This window comes from Anopheles gambiae, chromosome 2, assembly GCF_943734735.2.
Source record: "Anopheles gambiae chromosome 2, idAnoGambNW_F1_1, whole genome shotgun sequence".
Lineage (NCBI taxonomy): Eukaryota > Metazoa > Arthropoda > Insecta > Diptera > Culicidae > Anopheles > Anopheles gambiae.
Window position 1 is genome coordinate 97885343 of NC_064601.1, and position 19461 is coordinate 97904803.

At 45.5% G+C, this 19461-nt stretch overlaps 1 protein-coding gene across 11 annotated transcripts in view; it reads right to left on the reverse strand.

Moving 5' to 3' along the window:
* The window catches only part of LOC1276925 (tyrosine-protein kinase Src42A), a 90928-nt gene that overhangs the window by 61872 nt on the left and 9595 nt on the right, over window positions 1–19461 (reverse strand). For all 11 annotated transcript variants that reach the window (XM_061651438.1, XM_061651441.1, XM_061651447.1 and 8 more), the window contains exon 3: window positions 12851–12945. In XM_061651438.1, the coding sequence (XP_061507422.1) occupies window positions 12851–12945 (95 nt within the window). The remainder of the gene's footprint in view (window positions 1–12850; window positions 12946–19461) is intronic.

Below are 19461 nucleotides of genomic sequence, written 5' to 3' on the forward strand. Positions count from 1 at the left end.
TGTTGTAAGGGTTTTACTCTTTTTGTAAGCTTTTCTTGATCAGCCGGAACCATCGAGAAGGAGAACCTTTTATTTTAGAGTTGATGATGCTAAACCTGCATTGGCAAAACGGTTAGCTTTACACATGGTTTTGGGAAAGTCCCGGCCACTTGTGCTCGTTTCACCCAGCTCCGCCTAGCAGTAGCCGAGCACAATTAGACGATTGATCGTTGCACTTAGTCGCGCGCGCGCTCTGGGTGGCCCCAGGACGCACCAAACAAGGGGCAACAACAGACCCGCCGATGGATTGCCATGTTACTTAATTGCTCGATCATCGCCCGGTGCATTTGATCGATTAGTTTTCCATTCTCAGCGTGTGGAAAGAGCGCGCTGCTACACCCGATGGGTGGTATTTGTTTTTTTTTTTTCTGCCAATGCACCGGCCATGAAGTGCATCTGTTTGTCGCGTGGATAATTTTCACCCCTTTTGACGGGTAGAACCTACCAGAGGTTCGTTGGAGAATGTGCCCGACCACAATTCCTCTCCATTGTCATCGAGCAATGCAGTGAAAAAACGTCCAGAGCAAAGAGTGATTGCTTTTCACTTGCAAACAACTCAACCGAAGCATTGGATGATGCAAAAGAATCAATCCGCCCACTGACAGGCGATGATTTGTGCTACGAGCTCTGACAAATTGCATAATACACCGTGCCGGACCACAGCGAGGCCGTTGAGGGAAGTGATTTTTACGCAATCACGGTTGACTCGGGACGCTTAATTACTCAGCATGCTTGAAGGGGAAGGCATGTTGCGGTCGAAGGGGACTAGGACAATCGATAGAAATGCTAAGTTGCTAAGACAAACACTCCCCGGGAGCGTTCTATTGCAGTAGAAAAAGAGCAGTATGAAAACAAAGAACCTAACGGAGTTCAATTATCTTTCATATGGTAGATAGTTTGTTTAACATTTCAGCTATAATAATGTTTAGTTAATGATATAAATGACACACACCTTTAAGCTACTGATAAATGTACAACTTTTTACAAAGAGGTTAAAGTTTAACTGTCAGCTCCCATTATCCTGACGTCGCTTACAGTTGGCAAAAGATTAAATCCAAAAACCCTACATCGCGCGGTAGCTCATCTACTTTAAAACGGCTCCTGAAGCTATCGCTATGCTCTAATCCTCAACGAAAACAATAATATTGACGAAAGCCAGCAGCAAAATCTAAAGCGACAGAAGCAAAAAAAAAACATAATCTCCAACGACACTTGTGCCATGCTCCGACGGCAATCTACTGAAAAAGAACGTGCACAAGACAGTCCCCCAAAAGATGAAATAATACTGGCTCATACGTAATCCTCCTTTTCTCACACCACCGCACTTGCTACCCACGACATTCCCAACTCGTCATTGGAAAGAAGCATACAGTATAATGAGGATATTCCGGGAAATGCCATTTCCTTAAGCTTTGGGGGGGAAACCGGGACGAGACATTCCATATTTCCCATCAACGACGTGATGTCACCTTCAGGACCAGCGAATATAGAAGCTCGTCTGCTGAAGTAAGATGGAGAGTTTGTGGAAAAAGGTAAGCAAAATCCTCTTTTAATCGAAGAGAATCTAGAGCAGGGAAAATAATTTTCCATTTCCTGTCCATTCTAGCCAACCGTACCTGGAAAGCAAATGGCAGCTTCTAGGGTTCGCTTTCGTCGGTACGGAAAAAAAGGGAAAACAGTGATGTGGTGGTTCGTAGAATTTCTCTACATTTGAGGCGCAAGTTGCATTTCGCTGCAATTAGTGTAATGGTGAAATGTTAAGAGCGTCATTGCAGTGTAATTATGATAGGAATGAATATCTTCTCTCTGCACAAATCGTAATCAGGAGGGGTAAAATCGGTTGAAAACATGTTCTACTACTATGAAAATAGAATGCTTCTTCAAATGCATGCATGCATTAAAAGATACAAGTGTTCAGAGACAAGTACTGTACATATGAATAATGTAAACATATATTTGAAAGAATTTTTCCACTTCAAAATGCAACGAAAACACACTACCGTCGTAAAGAAAGCTGACTGTAGTGGCTCATAAAACCCAAAGTGGAAGAATGATTACAGACGACGCAGCGAGGGACCCATCTCACCAGTGACACGAAATGGCCATAAAGTTTATCGATCCATTCCCGCGGGCCCGACCGCAAATACACCCAAAGAGCGTCATCAACCGCGAAAGTCATCAACAAACTCGCACCCAGGCGCGCCCGAGTTGGTCCTCGGGGTGCGCAAATGGTGCGAAAGCAATTAATCGAAGAAATTAATCGGCCCCGTCCAGGCTGCGCCTTGGCAGAGCCCGCGGTCAACACCAGAAACAAAATAGAACACAAAAAGGGCCCGATATAAAGGCACACACGCACATAAATGCAGTGCTGTAAACAAAAAGCAAATCAGCGCACGTACAGCTCTCCCGCCGTGTAACGAGAATCGATTTCAATTAAAATGTTTCACTCGACTGGCTCGTTGTACGGCGGCGGGGCGTGAATCACAGCTCACCCGTCCCTACAGCTTGCGCGACAAATTATTCCCGTCCCGGGACGGACTGGTGCGTCCGTCGCGTCCTGCCTCGGGAAGGATAATATTGCAATTTAATCGCGCTCAATAAATACACGCGCATCGGACTGGCGACACCGTTGTGTACTGATCTCGGTAGCAAAAGGGCTCGGACAACGCGCGCGCGATTTGTGGCCCCGCAATGGGACGGCGGTGGCCGACGACCTGTTATCTACCTGCCCGATCGATCGCACGGGCACGATAAATCGGTCGCAAACCTCCGCACCGGACGCACCGCAGGCTCAATAATTTATTGATACGTGGCGCGGGTCGCGATCGTTCCCTTTCCGTTTCGTCCGTGGTGCATCATCCGCAAGCGAGCATCAAAGGGGAGGTTGGATGGGGCGATTTGCCCGAACAAATATTGAAAATGTATTGGCAGCTTGACGACGACGACGACGACTGCACGCGCAAATAATGAGACACATTCGGAAGAGCCAGTGCGTAATTTGCATGGAAAGCGAAGGAAAAACTTAATGTAGAACTTTACAGTGCGCGCGTCCTTGCTGGGGAGGGGACACGCCGCGAACAATCGATCCGCGAACAATCGGTAATTGCACATTTAATGCCAATATTTGCGGGGCCTCTGGCAGTTCTAGGCTTTAGCATGCCGTGCCACAAAACCGATGGGTGGAGAGGAGCGCGTCAGCGCAATAAAACAATATTTGTCCGCGCAGCGCAGAAGCGAACAGCAACACGCCAACAATTGCACAAATTTCAATGTCAAAAACAAAGCTCGCCTACAAAAGGGTCTCGGTCGCCCCTGGCGCCCGTCCCGAAGGATACATATCTCATATTTGCATTTGCAGCCCAACCCACCACAGCGGTGGTTGTATGGATGCACGTTGACGTTGGCGCGCTACCATTTCCTAGTCGCATATATATTCGTCCGGCGAAAAATATTTACACAATTGCTGCCGGTACCGCGCGGCGGTTAAAAGGTAGTTTACGACGAATGCCCGCGTTTGCACGAGGCCAAATTATAGCGGAATTAATTGAGATGCGACCGAACGGCGAACGTGGACGGGGGGGGCTGTTGGCTTCCCCAGTGCCGATGTCGAACGATTTTAATTATGATAATGTAAAACGATATAATATTGATGTGATGTTGATGAAAGGGCATGCCTAATGCTGTTGACACACACGGTGATGGGACCGCGAAGCACTGAAGTGCAGTGTCCGCAAGATGCGCAATCGTTTGACGGAAGCAAAACATCGCTTTTTTTCCTTGCACGACATAATCAACAGCGGCGAAGAGGAAACAATTAAATGCAACTGCGTTAAACCGGGTTTCGAGCTAATTCGAAGGATGTAGTATCATTTTTAGAGCCCAAAAACGACTAAATTTCAGAACAAAATCCAAACATAATAACATATTTGGATTTGGAGAGCGGTTTCGTAGCAACAACAATACCCAATACTTCTTCAAACTTAACTCTCTGTTTAGCGTAACCTTAAACTACTCGTTCGAAAGGGGATTGAGCAATTCAGAATCCAAAATCCATTAGCTGAACCCATTTTTTCCAGGTCATTCTACTGATCGGGACAGTTGCGAAATGGAAACAAGTGGAGCGATCATAGGCACAGGCAGCGGCGGATATCGCAAAGTCACTCGAATTGATCATATCTGCCGCCGCGGAGCATAACAACGGCACACATATGTATGTGCCAGCACAAGAAACGCGACCCGACTGGTGTACCGTTAAATTTGCCGTATTTATGAAGAAAGGACTTGGCAAGAAAAAAAAACTCAAAGAGGACAGTTGGTGAGGTCAAAGGCCTTGGACAGATAGTTGAGTTTAAAGTTGGAAGGGAAAATTCAATATATATTTCTTTGTTGCAACAGAGCGTTGTACAAAACGATGCCAAAACAATCTTACATAAGGCTAGCATTTGCCAACAAAAGCGACCAAATCTAGATCTTCCAAATACGTTCTTTACTTTCGGTTCAAGTTACCCTTCTTCCGTGTGCCGGTTATAAAGACGATCCAAACAAAATTGAAGAAACCTACTCACACACCACGTCTTCAACAGACGACGCGCTATTGAACTGCACTAACAATTATCGATCGCCACGTTCCAATCGCGGTGGCAGGAATGCTGCCTGCTGTTGCCACCGTCGTTTGCTTGCGCGCTTGCCTTGCTGAATGTAAAAAGAAGTCCCCACCTCCACTTCACCCTTCGCAAAGACGATCTTGTCCGGGCATCGGGTCGCCATGACATTCGCGTTGTTGCACGTCTCATTACGTACGTCTCGGAAGCTTAAGCATGTAGCACACAGAACACACACACGCAGACTTGTTAGACGGAAGGTCAAATGTGACCCGACAAACATTCCACGTGAGAATCGAACAAGAATATTTTACAATGCCGGAATCACAACCAACCATTCCTAGAGACCGGGGAGGTATCTGTTGTGACATTTATCACCATTTGTACCAAAACATACCGACATGCATGCTTACTCGACAATCAATAAGCGTACACCGTACAGAAACAAGTACGAAAACGCAAAATCAATCATATGTTGAGGTAAAACGGACTCCAATCCATCCACAAACACACGCACGCAACGGTAACGGGGTTTTAGGGTGGGTGCGAAATTCGGCTACACTTCCCGTCGTCCCCGGTTGACCCTGAGGCGGCGAAGCACGGATGCACGGCACGCAGGACACGACGCTGGTTTTGTTTACCACCAAACGCCAGTTCCTTCGACCCGGAGGCGACCGACAACAATACCTCGCGCTCGCGCACACACACACACAAACCGGTGGCTACGTGCGCCGGAAGAGGTACAACTCCAAATCGGAACCAAAGACTCTTGGTGTTCAATGGTGATGATGATGTTCCGAATCAGATCCGGATGGTGTTTGACGGTAGAATTTGTGGTAGAAATTAAAAATGGATGGTATCATTTGATGGTTTTGATCAGCAGAAGGACGGCATAGAATCGGCGGTACGAGCATGGCATACGGAATGGCTTCTTAACAGAGTGTTTCAACATATCCACAAGGTAAACATCACAACACAACACATTACTTTTGTTTCAAAAATCATGACCAAAAACAAAGCTGTTGCAGAGTACAAATATTTGACTGGAAAGTCCTCAGCAATGTCCACCCAAAGCTGCCAGCTTGGATCAACTACTCTCTAGCAACCCTGCAACGACTTCTTCCGTGCGTTTCGCACATAAAATTCGATTCGGAATTGGAAAACCCCACAACTGCGGGCAACCCCGCGAGAGGGAGTGGTGCATTAAAGCAACTACCACTACGCGCGCTCCATAAAGACTCCTTCTCCCCGCGTGGTCGTTCGGTTCCATCAGCACCATCGCACCATCAGCTGACGAGCCCAATCATGCTGATTGAACTGTACAGTTGACCGTCTTCAGGGCCACCAAAGGCAAGACGAAAGCACGCCACCACTGCGTCCCAACGGAACACAACACCTCCGTGCTCCGTCCAAAGTGGTTGTTTCTGCGTAATCCTCAAGCACCCCAAAATACAGCCACCGACAGCTAAAGGTCGTTGGGGCCGAGTGACTGAAACAAAAATGGATCCTGCGCACCAGACACACACGCACACACACACACATAGGGCATCCATTCCGTTGCCACTTACACACTTGGCTCATTACCATAGCGAGAAAGGTTCTGGCCTTGACAGTGAACTGGCGCAACCTGATGGAGCGGCGAAACGTCCACCCATGCCACGAAACCCGGCTTTTCTTAACGGCTTTTGTTCGTGACCGAGTAAAAGGTCGTAATGTGGGAGGCATCTTTCCCCGGCCGTTGCGCAACAGTAACGAAGTATCAAAAAAGGGTCAAATGATGTTGGGTTTCTTTTTTTTTTTTTTTTTGGGAACCACATAAGGACACCGACCGGTCGGTACTTTAGAGAGATGGCACTAAAAGATCCCACAACATGAATCAACAACTTCGTGCACTTTAGTGCTAATTGAAAGTTGTTGCTATGTATCTATACTTGCTCTGCTCAAATTGAACTACCAAAAATTGTCGACAACGCAAGAACAAATTAGAATGCTTCTAATTTAGCGTAATCGTTTCCGAGAATCGACGGAGGGCATCGCCAACGGAGCTGACTTTGAAAAAGTTGTTCTGGTTTTCCCACCCGTCTGGATTCTGGGGCTCGTGTTAAAATTCTTTCATACGCATCGAAGGAAACTACAATCGAACGAGATGATGAATCAGAAACACACGACCGCACAACGCTTCCACCCACACCCCCCAATGTCGACTTGTTTTGTTGTCTGGCTTGGGCGAAGGCCGCACACGACCACGAATGCAATGTTGCGTGCAAGCTTGAACGTGCTGCGCACGTATGGGCAGTGGGAATTGCCTATCTTCAGGCGCTTATTTGGAGGAGATGGAAGCTACAGTGATTGCTAAAATTGTCGCAGATTCGTTGGAATTCACGCAGAGTCAATTCAGTAATTGCTCGTTATTTAATAAGTTTAATTTAATTAATTTAAAAAAAAGAGAGTAATGCAATTTCAACACCTCAGCTCTGATGTGTTGAATTTAAAACACTTAATAATGTATGTTAGTGAGATCCATGTAGCAAAGTTTCACAAAAAAAAAACTCAATTATTCAACAGTTGCAGTTGCTTATTGCAGTTTTTCTGAGTATTCTTCAAGCCATTTTTAATACCATTGATAAACAATTATATGATATTTTCAATTCTTCAATAGGCTTTTAATAGTACATGTTTAAAATCAAATTGTAATTGAAAAACTGGAAATGTCTAGCATTAACACCCAATCTGTAAAGTACATTGCCGTAACTACTATCGGACAATACTTCCAGCGTTCACCCTACGTTTACAACGACAGTATCCACACATCGCGTTACGTTTCGTTTTATCACATTTTCATACCCATTGATGACACACCGAGCAATGACTATTAAAAGCCATGGGGTGCTTTTTGTCGGTGCAAAGTGAGAATTGCATGTCACACGATCATAAAAAAAACACTTGATCACAACTTCCACGCGTATGGACAGGTTGGTGCATTGTGCACATTCCATCCGATTGAAAGCGCACGGAAACGTAAACAGAATTAGACGCAAAAGGCAAAAGACGCATCATGATGCGTTGTGCTCAGTAGGTCAAAGTGCACCGCATACTTCCTCCCGCGCCCGATGAGGAAGCAACAAAATAATGCCAACTGTTATATAAAAAAACACGGCCCGCTACGCAACGGGGAAGTGAGCGGATCGCCGTCCAATCCAATTCGTCATAGTACACATATTTAATAACACACTTACTCCACACCACCGGCTCTAATCGGCTGGATGAGCACAAAGGACGTGCTTGACAGGCAAAACTTCGCCGCTACACGCTACAGTGCCTTCTGCTTTGGGTTGCTTGGCAAACCGAGCAAACCCGGGGGCAAATATTTCGACAATCGTTACTGTAGAGCGGCGGCGCCACCACCCGGTAGCGAAAACACATGCAATAATCGCACAACCAAACTCACTCGCACATGAGCTGCAAAAGCCTGCAAAAGGACAGTTCCAGTGCGCGAGTGGGGGGGAGGGAAGGAAATGGTTTCGTACAGACTCGTGAAACGTTAAATTTACCCATTAGTTCGACCAACGTCTTTTGAACTAGATGGTCGACTAGACACACACACACCCAGCCGCACATGTGGGGCGATACGTCTAAGCGATGTAAGCGGTGGATAATTCGAAGCGGAAGTTACCGAGCAACGAAACCATGGCGGCAAAAGCACATCAGTCGTTATCGTTGCTGGTGTAGTCATCAAGTCATCGTTAAATGGCGCTGTTCTGGTACAACATCCTCTAGGTTTTTGTGTATCATTACATGGCCGTTGGGCGCCGGTAGAGAAAAACTGTTTACCATGGCACAATTTATCCGCGCAGGAGCGCAGGTGGTTGAAGGACTTCATCAGCAACGACACAACGGAAGTGTTTTATTATGCAAAAGCTTAAGTAATGTAGTGTCGTTCTATAAAAATCTTACATAATTATCATTACAGTTGGTAGCAAATCAAATTGAAGTGCATACTTTTTGCTAAATCGACGACCATACATTCATCAGAATTCCAGAACGAGAAATATAAGATATTCGTGAAGATTTTTCTATCTGTTTCCATTGCCATCTTTTTCACCAGATGTTGTGTATGTTTTCTTTTCTTTTGAAAGCGAACGTTATTGTAGACTTCGCCACATGTGGAATTAACTGTTTTTATTTTTTTATTACCTCCATTGTTTAACTATAGAACTTTTGTTATGTTTTAAATTTTAAGTAATTTCTACTGCAATACACACCAGGCAAACAAAGTTGGAAGAATAATCAACAAACCAATATCCAAATAAATACAGTTAATAGGTACAGTTAAAGGGTTTGTTACTCCCTTTTTTAATTGTACAAAATAACAGAAAGCATTACTGTAAAACTACATGTTGTGTAATGGTTTATTTTACCTTTTTTCAAATAGCGAAATTAAACATTTAATACCTTCAACACTGGTTTCGTATTTGTTTGATGCAAATCAATGGAAACGAGCAGTAGTTGAAGCTTTCGCATTTACGAGGCATAATGTACTTCATTTCATGGTACAAGTATCAAAGGTACAGTACGGTACAATAACTACAATTACATGCCAAAAAGGTAAAAAAGGAAGTTGAATAAATCACCCCCCCAAAAAATCGAACTCAATTTCCCGCAACTCATTGCCCGCGGCTCTGCTCGGAACGATTTGTCTTACTGGAACATTCAGGCACATGGTTCTATGGGAACTGAGCCGGCAGTCGAGAACGTAAACATCATGCTGGCGGCCTCGCTCGGTTTTATGGGAGTTTCGTTTACGTCGGTACTAAACTCTTCTACCCGTGGTTCAACGTTCCACTATTGTGTTGTTCACTAAACAAGCCGCCAAGAAGGAAAGGGACAGCAAGTGAAAGGGTTTTGAGGCGAAGTTCAAAAATAGTTTTCTCCTCTCGCCCGTGAAAGAAACGGTGTGTACTGTCCGATCGATTCCAGTTTACTGACCGAGGGAGTGTAGTTATTTTTCAGCTTCACTGTTCACTTCAACATGAGATACATCCTCATCATCATCATTTATCAATTACAGGTTCCATCCCAACTCCTCGAAGTAAGTTTGCAACCCCAAGTGGACTGCGTTTCCTCAGCGTCCATCACCAACAACGTCATGAACTAATTTCTCTTGCTCTTTCACCGGGGCCGGGGTAGGAAAAACGGTTCGGTTTACCAGTGGTGGTCGTCTTCGTGGCTGGTGAAAAACATGCTCCACGCAGCGACGTACCCCATGTTGGACGCCACCAAGGTTAAACCGCAAGCTTCGTTTACCGCTCACAACGTTAAAAAACTCCTTCCTCGCAACCGCAACATCGAAGCTAACGGACCGTTGAAACGGACACAATCTTCCAAACAGCTCAGAAAAAAAAACACAACAGCAAAAAAATGTAACTAGAAAAAGAGAGTAAGTGAGCTGCAAAGATTCCGGATGAAAAGGAAACGGGTGCGAAGCAACAGCCAAGCGCAACGCAGCAAAAGTGAATGCATGCGCAGCAATCATGCCGAAACGCCACCAACATTACGGTGCAGTTTCGTGCCATCATCTTCATACGAGACCATGGACTGGCCGTCGTTTAAATTATGCTGTATGCCTCCTGTATGAATGCACTTGTTTATCATCAACCGTGCTCTCGCTTTTCTTCACCCGTCGGCTTACATTTTCACTCGGCAAAGCAAAGGAAAACAACAACAAAAAAGCCCGGGAAGCGAGTGAAATGTGTAAGGAAAGTTTTGGCTTTAAATTTTTAATTTTCACTTTTCCGCAGGTCGTTAGCTTTTGAGAGGGGCAGGGTAAGCAGAGCGGACAGCAGTAATTCAAAATAAGGCGGCATCTTTTGTCGGCAGTCGACACGAAAAGAGGATAGTGTTAGGAAAATGATAATAGGCAACCCGGTTGTACGTGAATGGGTAAAATTTGATGCAAACGTTGGCAGCGCGTTTAGCAATTAAATTGTCAATCTGTGTTTTTACAAAAGTGAATGGAAAAGACGACAAGCGAGAGCAGAATACGTTGTTAATGTTTGAATAACCTGTACATATAAGAGAAACTATATTAAACATATCTTTTATCGGCATTGCTTCGCTTTCACAGCCTATTCTGCTTATTTGCTACACTTCAAGGACATTTTTGTTAATTTCCCATCGGCTGCATTCCTGTTTCCGATAGAAGCGAACCGCTGTAAAAAGCTGCTGGAAAATGACACCGACCAGACACGGCAACTAATTTATGCAGCGTGTGACCCGACACCCGTGTGCACAAGCGCAGGTGGATATACTTTCGTTTACCTTAGCATATAATCGAAAATTTAATTATTCATCCTTCAGAAACTCCGGCACCGGCCACAGCATCTGATATGCCAGCCTCAGAATGGAGATGTGCACGTGGGAAATTCAGTTCATGCGACCTACATACTTCCCTCCCTTCTTGAACCAAGACTCATTTTCATCTCCAGCAAAGCGCTTGTGCGCTCCACATCTTAACGTTTTCCATGGAAATACTTAACGCTTTTGAAAACGAAAAATCCTCCCCCAGCCCCATTCCAAACCACCTTGAACCGTAACCGTCTGCACCGCATGTTTGACCTATCGCGTTAACCCTTGGAGAGCCGTTGTGCAAAGAAAAAACGCGAGTGTGCGCGAGCCTAAAATTTGCCAAATCCATGTCTCTTTCTTACCAACTGTGTTGGGACGCGGTGGCTGCTGCTGCTGGCTCCACGAGTTGAACCCGTTGCATATTTATCTTTATGCTGCTGTTGGGCTGGGCCCGTGTTTATGCTTCCAACACGGACGGCTCACCAATCCGTGCAACAGCTGGCATCGTTTTTTTGGGGAGCGATGTTTTATTTTTGTTTCCGACTTTTCGAGACGATGGGACACGGCGGCCGTTTTCCATGCTCTCTTTCTATTTGTTGTTACTTTCAACGAAGCTTGTTCAAAAAAAAAAAAAAAAATAACAATATAACCCCTTATTGAACGTGTTCAAGTGTACAAAAGAAAAATACAACCGTGTGTGTATGTCTTTAATATGCGTGTTGCTTTTGCTGCATCTTATTACTTCGCTCAACTCAGACAAATTGGCGAGACTTGCTGCTGCTGCTGCTGCTGTGACGGTCCCATTTGGGAGATGTAAAACTATGCAGCGCTGGTGCTTTTCATTAAGACGCCGCGCGCCTATTTCCCTCCAAACGCTGCGTTGTTTGCGCTCTAGTTTGCCGCACCCGGCGGCACCCGTTTACCCGAAGATGGTTTGGGCTGGGTGCACGCGTTTTTCATCATCTGCTTCATAGCGGGTCGTTGCACACACATCTTGATGCGGCGGCGGCGGTCTTTTGGCCGCACACGCACCATATGACGATTGCGATGTGGAATGTGTTTTTTTTATTTCTTGATTTAACGATGCCCAATTGTTTGTGAGAAGCGAGGAGGGACGATGATTTAAATAACGTCCAAATTCCAGCAGAGAGCGAAGCGCAGAATGCACTTTCCACACTGGGTTTTCCATACCGTGGTGTGTGAAGAAAGTGCGGCCTGATGAAAGCAACCACAACAATGCATGTACGAACAAATGCGTTGATGTAGTAGTAAAACGATTGGCCTCTTATTTTCATAAACCGGTTTATGTTCAATTGAGCAAAACTCCAAAAGCAAAAGATGAGCTGTTGAGGTGCCGAAACAACAACCTGAATGCCCAAATCAAATCACCGACCAAAAAAAGAGGAGAAGATTTAACACGTTAAGCCGATTGCACCGCCAACACGATCGTGTGCTGTAAAGTGCTGAGCAAAAAATCATAAAATTATCAGACCGTGATTGATAAATGAATTAGCTTGCAGAGCACGAAACACAGGTCGCGCGGCATTAGCTGCACTCACGCGAGAAGATAAGACGGAGGAAACCAGGGTGAGCATCGCGCAATCGGCCCCTGAATGGGATTTACGGAGTGAATCTTTGAAAGGCAACACTAACGAGAAGGCTAGAAACATGTAATTAATTGCTGCAGATAACGCAGCCGGCGACCGAGGTCTAATCAAACATTGGGTGGATCGTTTGTCAAGTTTAAGCTGAAGACTGTTATACAAGTGTTGGGAGACATTCATCGCTTTAAAATGGAATTAAAAAGTGTTTTTCGGCTTTGATTGCAAAAAAAAAAAAACTGAATTAAAATGGACAATACTTACGGTTCCGCTTCGATGGATTTCAATTTGGCAACGTAGTTTGACGGAATGTAGCCTTCCTGTCGTGTCTTTTTACTGCGAGCTAACCACCAGTCTCCCTGTGGGGCAAAGAGAGTAAGAACAAGAGAGGATAAATCAATGAGAATAAGCAGAAGCTATTAAACGAATGGTCAAATCAGGAACCCAGTTGAGAATTTGTTAATCATCGATCGATTCATTAGCGATCGAACGATCGATCAGCAGCGGCGAGCGGCAATTAGAACTTTCACGCACAATCAGTGGTGCGTTTTTTTTCCTCATTCACTCCCTGGCTAATCTCTTCCATCGTTAACCTTCCACTGTTCTCAAACTACAACCCCAGAAACGGTTTCTACCATATGTGATACGGTTTCTACCGCCTTCTGTAGGGTTTCCCCGTGTGTGGTACCAGTGGGCACCTCCGTGTAACACGCACGATTGGAGCTGCCAATGCACTTCAGGTAAGCACACATTTAGGTGAACGGGCCAGGGCTAGTGAAATTGTACCATACACCCTAGCTAGCACTCGGCACTAGCAGCCGTTCTGTGTGTTTTGCACAAACCGGAAGCTACCACTTGTAATTGCCGCCCGATGCAGCCAGCGCTTGTGGGTATGTATGCGAGTTGTTGTGTGTTATGCACACTTCTTACGAGTAACGTGCGCTCGCGTTACGTTTCGAGAGCGATCGCGTCTTGCCCCCGTACTCGCGTGCACTTGGGATTGGATGACGTGTGCCAGTGTATTTTCAGTTAAGTGAATAATCGTCAAACATACACGCCGGTAGTGGTAGTGCCCTTCCACCTACAACACACTGGTAGAGTGAGGGTTAGACAAAAGGCCCAACAGGCTATCGATGTATCCATTCGATCGACATGAAGATATGATCTGAGAACAGGTTTAAGAGAAGACTAAAAGAAGGTTTTGGAATTAAAATAATCATCAATCATAAATAATGGTTCATTACACAAAAAAGATAGAGGATTTGTAAACAAAAAACTAACTTTCACATATATTTCAACAACTAGCATTAGAGCTAAAAAACGAAAATTAGAAATAATATTAAATCCTTTTAATAAGATAAAAAACATATTACCAAAATGGGATGAAAATAAGAACATTTTCCACACGAAAACAATAATGACGAATGTAAGAGGTTTCATCAGGTAAAAGACCATAAAACTGTTACTTGTTCACAATAAAAGTAAAAAACCATGTGTACGTCATCTGCAGCAAGCAATAAATGTTTGCAAATTTACACCAGACGCGGGGTGTAAAGTTGTCTGCAATTTGATGTGCAATTTCTAACAAATAACGCTCCTCCACATCGCTTCAACTCTCGTGCGTCTATTCGTACAGAAAGAAAGACATTTCTACACTTTATTTGATGCGCCAAATGTTTATTGGTTCAATGATGTTACACGTCGTACACGGCCCCTTTCAAGAGGAAACATTGGCCCCACGTATCACGCAACTTCCTGGAGAGAATGGAACACAAACCTCCTCCTGGACAGAAACAGATAAATGCCGGGGCCGATTTGCGCAAAACCTGCGCGACGACCTTGGAGCTGGTGTGGTCAGTAACCACATTTTATCATCACGCCACGCTTCATCGACCCCTAGGAAACAACCACCCGAGTCGGACACATCAGAATGGCACCAGCCAATCGTTTCCTTTTATTTCATCTCCTGAACACATGCAGCAATTGTTGCACACGAGAGAGTGGGTCTGTGTGCATGTATTGCGGCGGCTGGCAGCTTGCCGCAAAAACCCTTTTTCCCCCTTTTATTTTGTTTTGGAGACCACCACTTTTCGCACCGTATAACTGGTGCAAAACAATGCAACACACAGCATTTTGCGCCCTGCACAATCCACCAGCGTGAGAACTAAGCCAACCCTCCACACACACACAGACACACAGACGGAAGGACGGACGGACGGATAGACGGGTCGGACTGGTGACAGCCGTGCCGTTGTTACAACTTTTTTTATTTGCTTCATTCTTATTCCTATTCGAATCCACCTGTTTTTATCGCACTGTCCGTGTGTCTTTCGCTACAGTACTGCTCACTTTTTGGTGACATGTTAGTTCTAGGGCTTTTTAAACATAAAAAAGACGTTTCATTGCATTCGATTTGGACGCAACAACTGTTGCAACAAAACAGCTCGAAAGGAAACATCCAACAAAAAAGGTTTTTTATTTGTATAAACATTTGACAGTTCGGTCCGCCATTTTGGATTTCAGCAATTGCATAAAAACAAAGATACATTTAAATTTGTTTTTTTTTATTAAATTTTTTTTAAATGCGTTATATTACTTCAGAAAAAAATTCAATCATTTATGAGCTAACCTGATCACGCCTGCGACAATATCGGCGTTTAATTACATTTTTTCAGGCTGAAATAATCTAGACTGAAAATCAGAGTTTTGTGTGTGGTTTTGTATGGAGTGTTGACATGATTTCAGCCGCCAGTTGTCAAACTCCATATAAAACAGCTGGCTGATATCGTAAAAGTCCCCAAAAAATGAAATTCTCCTTAGAAAGGTTGTGTAATAGAAACCATTCTTATCGCTCTTTAAAGCAGCTTTATGATTTTACCATAATATTCAAACGAAACACTGTGCGAAATGCTTAACCGGATAGCCATTTGTCAGGCAACAGAACGACACTAGCGATCGATCCGGTTAGCATCCGGTATGGTCAAGCCGGGTCGGTCGTGCTCGTCCGCTTGAAACAAAATGGCACTGCTACAATCGCCGGACAAGGATGACAATGAGAGCGAACCCCGTACACAACGTACATTCGCACGGAGTGTCTGTATGCTGTTCTGGGCTGCCGGGCTAGGAGGAGAAGATCATCCGCGAGAGAAACGAATAGAAATAGTATTGGCAAAAGGTGAAAATATACAAGAGCGCAACAAATATAGCAACAAAACGATTCTCCTCGCACACACAAACACACACACACACACACACACACACATGACTGGAGCAGCATCGAGTAGCTGGGACGGGCCGAAGTAGCAAAGTCAGCCAGCCGGGGCCCATGTCGAGCGTGAGCGGATGAGATGTCTTCCCAAACCGGTTCCTCTTCCACCATCATCGTTGACGTGGGGGCCGTCTGTCGACAGTAGAAGAACAGGGCGAGCACATGTAAGGTCAGGTGGCTCCATCCCCAACGCCCCCACCCCACCCAACCCCCGTGTGCCACACTCCCTTGGTCGATTGGTCAGCACGGCAAGATAATCAGCAAGGGTATGTTTTTGGTGTTTCAGCTTTTATCAAAGTTCGCCGACGCGTACTTATGTACATAGGCAACTAGAAGCACCAAGAATCGGCCTTGCAGAAGTGGCAGAAGTGGCGTTTTGATAATTGAAATATTCCACGCCCCAGCTCTAACGCTCACACACGCGCACAAGTACTACATTATACGTCCCGGATAGGAGCAACACACCCATGATGGATCGGCCTATGCTGCTTCACAGGGCATTCCCAAGCACTGTTGTTGTTTTGGAGTACGAGGAGGTCCCGCAGTCCATCATTCAACACAAACACACACACACAGACGCACACACAATGAAGCGAGCACCATATTCCAAAGACCGATGCAAAGCACTTTGTGGTGGTGGTTGTTGCGAACAATCGTGCCCTCGTGTCCCGACATTTATTATACCAAGTCTCACCAAGCACCACCAAGAAGTCGGCAAATGGATTCAAAACCTCCGGGAGACACGCGGGACCATGGCTTGGGACCCAGCGCAAAAGGAAAAGTCCGGTTTGGACGGAAGTCAGCGACTGCATCACTTGCTTCATTCTCTCACGTTCTGCTGGAACGGGAAAGCGATGGATCGGATGGGATTGGGAGATAAGGTTTGGGAGGAGAAAGCAACGACGACGACGACGACGACGACGTTGTTTATGTCACATTAGGCGTACGAGAATGCAAAACAGCCTTTGCTGTTTGTTGATCAAAACCGTTTCTTATGCTTGCGCTCAAACTTATGCAGACCAATGAAAGGGTAATAACGATTGGACTGATTGTTTGCATTTCTCAGAAATTTTATACGACAAAGTGCTATTTCATTGGTGTCTACAAATATTGCACTCACAATGTTGAGATCACTGAACATTTATAACTAAATTTTAAAACAATAAATATATTGCAGGCAGAAAACACATACAATATTTCAAAGAATTACCAATTGCTTGCTAATTGTGCAATGAAGCTGTTTACAAAACTCAACAACATATTAAAACCTACTAATTTATCTGACAAACATAACGCTTTGCCGCAATCGAACAGCATCGCATGAGCGTGAGTAACCAAACCGGAACAACTAAAAAAGAAGGTTAACAGCCGTTTGCGCTGCCCATAGCACACAAGCACACGCACAGACAAATTAATTTAATTCACGCCTAACGCTACTATACGGCGACCAACGGTAATCGATCCGCGGCGTGCCTGTGTGGCTGTACATTTCAAATGCAAAATGGCCGATGACTTCCGTCGCATCGCAAGTCCGGGCCTGTTCCCGGATGATTGACGTGTTTCGAGTTCAACTCCAACGTTGAGCCACGCTGCTGGCGTGCGTTGGACGCGGTGGCCAGAGACGGGGTTAGAAGATTGCGCGACAAAAAAATGATCACCACTGTTGTCACGACCACTTCGAGAGTTCTAGATAGATAGATAGATCGCTTGCAACTTCTGCCCGGTGCATCTGGATAGAGAGCCACGTGCAGCAAACACGGTGTGGTGCATCGATACAATCAAGTTGGGAATTTCCCACGGGAGAATGGCTTTAATTTATTGTCGCTACACGTACGCACTCCCAACGGGTGAACCGGTACTGGCAATGCAGGGACGTGATTTACACATCGTGCAGCAAGGTTAACACTAGTGGTGGGTAAAGTTGGCAAAAATCCGGAGTCGACTCCTATCATACTCGTCTGGAATCGCCCGGAGTCGCTCGGAGTCATCCAGAGTCATCCAGAGACATTCAGAATCGGAGTAATCCAGAGTCATTCAGCATCGGAGTAATCCGGAGTCGGAGTGTTCCGGAGTCGTCCGGAGTCATTTTCAGTCATCTGGAGTCGGCCGGAGTCGTCCAGAGTCATAGTCTTCCGGAGTCGTCTGGAGTCATCTGGAGCCTTTAAGAGAAATTTGGAGTCATCCGGAGTCATTAAGAATAGTCTGTAGTCATCCGGAGTCGTCCGGTATCGGAATCGATCTGAGTCGGACGGAGGCGGTCAGTTCTGTTTTTGCTGTCAGGCATTTCATCTCCGACACCGACCGACTCTGGACGACTCCGGACGACTCCAACTCCATAATATCCTCACTACAGACTACTCCGACTCTGGGTGGACATGGTCGAAGTCGGATCAGAGTCGAGGAGGCACTCCAGTGAACACACCAGTAGTTTGAACACATAAAAAAGCCTTTCTCTTGATTGGTTTACTAGCATGGATGCAGGAATTTCCTCTGATGCATCATATTCTTATCAGCATGATTCTTCTTAAATGTTGACCAAAAATATAGTAGCTTGGATACAGGACTTTCCTCTGATGCATCATCCTCCTATCAGCATGCTTCTCCTAAAATGATGAGTAAATACATACACTGAAAGTCCTTCTTTCAAATGATGTGCTCCATGTAGCACAAAACATCCTTAACACCTAAGCTAATTGAATGTTCAAGGTTCAAAGTGTTGCTTTAAATCGAAATCTCGTCCTAAGCAAATTCCACACATATCAATCATATTCTCCTGCTTCACCAAATCAGCAGGCAGTGCTATAATCATACACCAACACACCAAGCGAGTGAACAAAAAAAAAACCAAAACAACTCACATAATCCACACACGAAGGAGAAAGTAAACTGCAACCGTTGCTTTGCTTTCGTTTCACCCCAGCTTCGCTCAACTACCAGCCTTTCCGCGTGTCTACATGATGCCCATCGCTAGGGCTAGGGCACGGAACGCGCTGACGATCCGCCATTTAGCTCGGGCCATTATCTAATCAACGCAACCGGGTCCGCCGGGACGAATGCGCTTCACGAGGCGGAAAAAAACGGCAATGGCAATGAAAGCATAACCGGCACTCCCAACCGCCACCCGCACACACACTCCTACAGGCAATGCATGCGAACGCTGAGCAGACAGTTCCTTCTTGGCTCCCCGGCTCCGAACGGAGACAGACCGTCCAGGGCCTTGCGATTTGATGAGCCGGCGCACGGAACGACCAATCATCATTGCAACGATTTTTCACTTCTACTTGGCACAGTGTGCTTGGTGGGGCGCGCTTCTGCTGCGTTTGACTTTTCTCCGGCTGTCGCGCTCCTTTCCCTACGTTCGCTTCGTTTGGAGCATATGATTTGCGCCAGGGAGAAACTTTCGTTTCCGGTGCAGACATGGGCCGTCCTGCGCTGCGATTGCTCATCGTCGTGGTCATATGTTGTCCCTTTATAACGGTGTGTGTGTGCCATGCGAAACTGTTTCCATGACTGTATTAAAGGGTAAAATAACAACGAAATGACATACACCGAAGGAATTTGGAGCATTATGGTCTTTGTACAACATGCAGCGAGTTATTGATAGAAC